At 67.0% G+C, this 3,405-nt stretch overlaps 2 protein-coding genes across 5 annotated transcripts in view; both read left to right on the forward strand.

Moving 5' to 3' along the window:
- Positions 1-1,740, forward strand: part of E4F1 (E4F transcription factor 1) — a 9,776-nt gene extending 8,036 nt beyond the window's left edge. For 3 of the 4 annotated variants that reach the window (XM_006146406.3, XM_027770989.1, XM_006146404.3), the window contains 6 exons: positions 30-138; positions 231-448; positions 655-853; positions 925-1,061; positions 1,130-1,192; positions 1,262-1,740. In XM_006146406.3, the coding sequence (XP_006146468.1) occupies positions 30-138; positions 231-448; positions 655-853; positions 925-1,061; positions 1,130-1,192; positions 1,262-1,600 (1,065 nt within the window). In that variant the 3' untranslated portion in view covers positions 1,601-1,740. The remainder of the gene's footprint in view (positions 1-29; positions 139-230; positions 449-654; positions 854-924; positions 1,062-1,129; positions 1,193-1,261) is intronic. The other variant, XM_006146405.3, reaches the window with a different exon arrangement.
- A 234-nt stretch (positions 1,741-1,974) lies between these two features.
- The window catches only part of DNASE1L2 (deoxyribonuclease 1 like 2), a 22,210-nt gene continuing 20,779 nt past the window's right edge, over positions 1,975-3,405 (forward strand). The window contains exons 1-5 of the mRNA XM_006146459.3: positions 1,975-2,560; positions 2,778-2,938; positions 3,025-3,113; positions 3,202-3,285; positions 3,362-3,404. Of these exons, the coding sequence (XP_006146521.2) occupies positions 2,281-2,560; positions 2,778-2,938; positions 3,025-3,113; positions 3,202-3,285; positions 3,362-3,404 (657 nt within the window). The 5' untranslated portion in view covers positions 1,975-2,280. The remainder of the gene's footprint in view (positions 2,561-2,777; positions 2,939-3,024; positions 3,114-3,201; positions 3,286-3,361; position 3,405) is intronic.

A 3,405-nucleotide genomic window follows, 5' to 3' on the forward strand; every position in this document is an offset into this window, starting at 1 on the left:
GAGGCCGAGGCCTGCCTGTGGTGCCCCAGCAGGTGGCCAGCGAGTCCTCCACTGTGCCCAGGAACCACCCGTGCCCTCAGTGCAGCGAGAGCTTCCCGACAGCAGCCACCCTGGAAGCCCACAAGAAGGGCCACGCAGGTGGGTGGCTGGAGGGTGGGTGACGAGGGTGTCCAGGGCAGCCAGGCGGGCCTGGGGGCGGTGGGCCTGGCCTAATGTGTCCCCTGGCCCAGGGCCCAGGCCGTTCAGCTGCGTGCAGTGTGGCAAGGCCTTCCCCAAGGCCTACCTGCTCAAGAAGCACCAGGAGGTGCACGTGCACGAGCGCCGCTTCCGCTGCGGGGACTGCGGGAAGCTCTACAAGACTGTCGCCCACGTGCGCGGCCACCGGCGCGTCCACTCAGATGAGCGGCCCTACCCCTGTCCCGAGTGTGGCAAGCGCTACAAGACTAAGGTGGGCCTCTGGTCCCGGAATCCTGGTCCCCGTCCCTGTCTGTGAGCTCCCTGGTCTGGGGCCAGTGTGCCTTTTTTCCCTGCCTCCTGCCGGCACTGCACCCCAGGCTGTCTTGCCCTGGCCCCTCAGTGGAACCCAGAGGTGGTGAGAGAACCGCCGTCTGCCGTGACCCCTAACAGGCCGGCACTGATATCCGGTCTCTACAGAATGCCCAGCAGGTGCACTTCCGGACACACCTGGAGGAGAAGCCACATGTGTGCCAGTTCTGCAGCCGAGGCTTCCGGGAGAAGGGCTCGCTGGTGCGGCACGTGCGGCACCACACCGGGGAGAAGCCCTTCAAGTGCTACAAGTGCGGCCGGGGCTTTGCCGAACACGGCACGCTGAACAGGCACCTGCGCACCAAAGGTTGGGCTGAGGCGGTGGGAGGGGCCGGGGCTGGGGGCGGAGCCAGGCCTGACGGTCCCGCCCACCGGCAGGGGGCTGCTTGCTGGAGGTGGAGGAGCTGCTGGTGCCCGAGGACAGCCCCGCAGCCGCTGTCCTGGCCGAGGACCCCCACACCGTGTTGGTGGAGTTCTCGTCAGTGGTGGCCGACACCCAGGAGTACATCATCGAGGTGGGTGGGGCTGGTGGGCTGGGCTGGGGCCCCCGGGCAGTGAGGCTGACCTCTGACCACCTGCTCAGGCTGCTGCAGACGATGCAGAGACTAGCGAGGCCACCGAAATCATCGAGGGCTCCCAGACAGAGGTGAGGGGCTGGGTGGAGGCGGGGTTGCCTGTACGCTGCGCAGCCGGGCCTGACCACATGTGGCCACAGGTGGACAGCCACATCATGAAGGTGGTGCGGCAGATCGTGCACCAGGCTGGCGCTGGCCACCAAATCATCGTGCAGAACGTTGCAGTGGACCAGGAGGCGGCTCCCGCTGACACCATCACCATTGCCACCCCCGAGAGTCTGACAGAGCAGGTGGCTATGACGCTGGCCTCGGCCATCAGTGAGGGCACTGTGCTCGCAACCCGTGCCGGCTCCAGTGGTGGCGAGCAGGCCACCGTGACCATGGTGTCGTCAGAGGACATAGAGATCCTGGAGCACGCAGGCGAGCTGGTCATCGCCTCGCCAGAGGGTCAGCTGGAGGTGCAGACAGTCATCGTCTGACGGGACCGCAGTGTCCCGGCTGGGTGGGCACAGGCGTGGACCCCAGGTGCCCTGCCCGTGCCGGCCTGGCAGAGCAGCACCCAGAGATGGAGATGTAAATAGTCTCTTCTGTTGGTTTACAATAAAACATGAAACCCGCAGCTTGTCATGTTGTGGCAGGGGCAGCCTCAGGGCTAGGACCATACTTCCTTTGCAGGATGTCTCCAGCAGCACCCTCTAACTCCCAAGCTTGGCCACCCTGCCCAGGGGCTCCTGCCAGCCCTGCTGGCGCCTCTGGGGCGTAGGTGTTGCTGGCATGCTGATAGGCAGCCTCCTGCTGGCTCGCCCAGCTGGGGCCCTGACCCGGTCCCAGTCCCTGGGCCTGCTGGCCTCTGGGACTAATGCTGCTCCCCCTCCAGCCTGAGCTGCTGTTGGGGGGAGAGGCTGGAGAGTGGGGAGCCCCTGGCTGGGCTGAGCAGCCCCAGCTTTTTAATCCCTGCGGTGCGGGAAGCTGCAGGAGATGCAGGCCAGGAATGAGGCTGGGCTTCCCTGGTGGCTGCCTTAGTTTCCCTGAGGGGACACAGTTCAGCGAGGCAGATCCTGGGTGACCTAGTTCCCAGGGGGTGGGGCATGGCTGGCTGCCTCTGTCCTGACTCTGTCTTAGGGGGCTAGCAGGGGCTTAGGTGCCAGTTCTGGAAAGGATGGACGCCAGAGGAGGCTCAGGGCGGTTCCCGGCCCCGTGCCCTGAGAGGTCTCCCTGGGAAGAGGAACCGGGCGGGCTGGCCTCCAGTCCATCCAGGGGGCGGGGCCCAGTGCAGGTCCGCCCCCTCCCTCCCTGGACCAGGGCTTCAAATAGACGCTGGCGCCAGAGCATCTGCCAGCCCGAGCCCGAGCCGTGCGCCCTGTGCCTCCTAGCCTGGACCGCGACCTCTGCTCGGATCAGGATCTTGAGCCTCCAGCACAACTCCACCCGCAGCCCAGGTAGCATCGGGGCTCCGGTGAACTGGTGTCTGAAGGGTCCTCATTTGGGCCTCGGTTCCCCACGCAGCGCACAGCCTTGCGGGGACTCGGGCGCAGAAGGGGGATGTGCCTTTGGCCCTGAGCACTGAGCAGCAGACCCGCGGCTCGCCCGGGTGGGGAGAGTGGGTCGGTGTACCCCACTCCGGGTCCGCGCTTACGCGGGTCATGTCTGTCCCAGCCCGACGTCTTTGTGCCATGGGCGGGCCCCGGGTTCTGCTGGTGACGCTCTGGGCGCTGGGGGCCGCCGGGGCTGCTGCGCTGCGCATCGGAGCCTTCAACGTCCAGAGCTTCGGGGACAACAAAGTGTCGGATCCTGCTTGCAGCCGCATCATTGCGCAGGTGAGGCCGGGACCGCGGGCGGGGCCGAAGCTGGGACCCGAGGGCCCTCGGGCTGCCGGTGACCCCGCCGCCGGCTCCTCCCCCAGATCTTGGCCGGCTATGATGTGGCGCTGGTGCAGGAGGTGCGAGACCCGGACCTGAGCGCGGTGTCCGCGCTCATGGAGCTGATCAACAGGTGAGACCCGCCAGGCCCCGCGCTGCGGCCCTCGCCGGGACCCGGCCTCGGCGCGGGGCCTTGACCCTGGCGGGGCCTCCCTTCACAGCGTGTCCAAGCACGAGTACAGCTTTGTGAGCAGCGAGCCCCTGGGGCGGGACCAGTACAAGGAAATGTACCTGTTCGTCTACAGGTGAGGGGCGGCCCAGAGGGGCTGTGCGGGCTGAGAAGTGGCCGGCACAGCGCGACCACCTGTCCTCTGCTCACAGGAAGAACTCCGTGTCGGTCGTGGACACGTACCAGTACCCGGACC

This window comes from Tupaia chinensis, unplaced genomic scaffold, assembly GCF_000334495.1.
Source record: "Tupaia chinensis unplaced genomic scaffold, TupChi_1.0 Scaffold000178_1, whole genome shotgun sequence".
Lineage (NCBI taxonomy): Eukaryota > Metazoa > Chordata > Mammalia > Scandentia > Tupaiidae > Tupaia > Tupaia belangeri.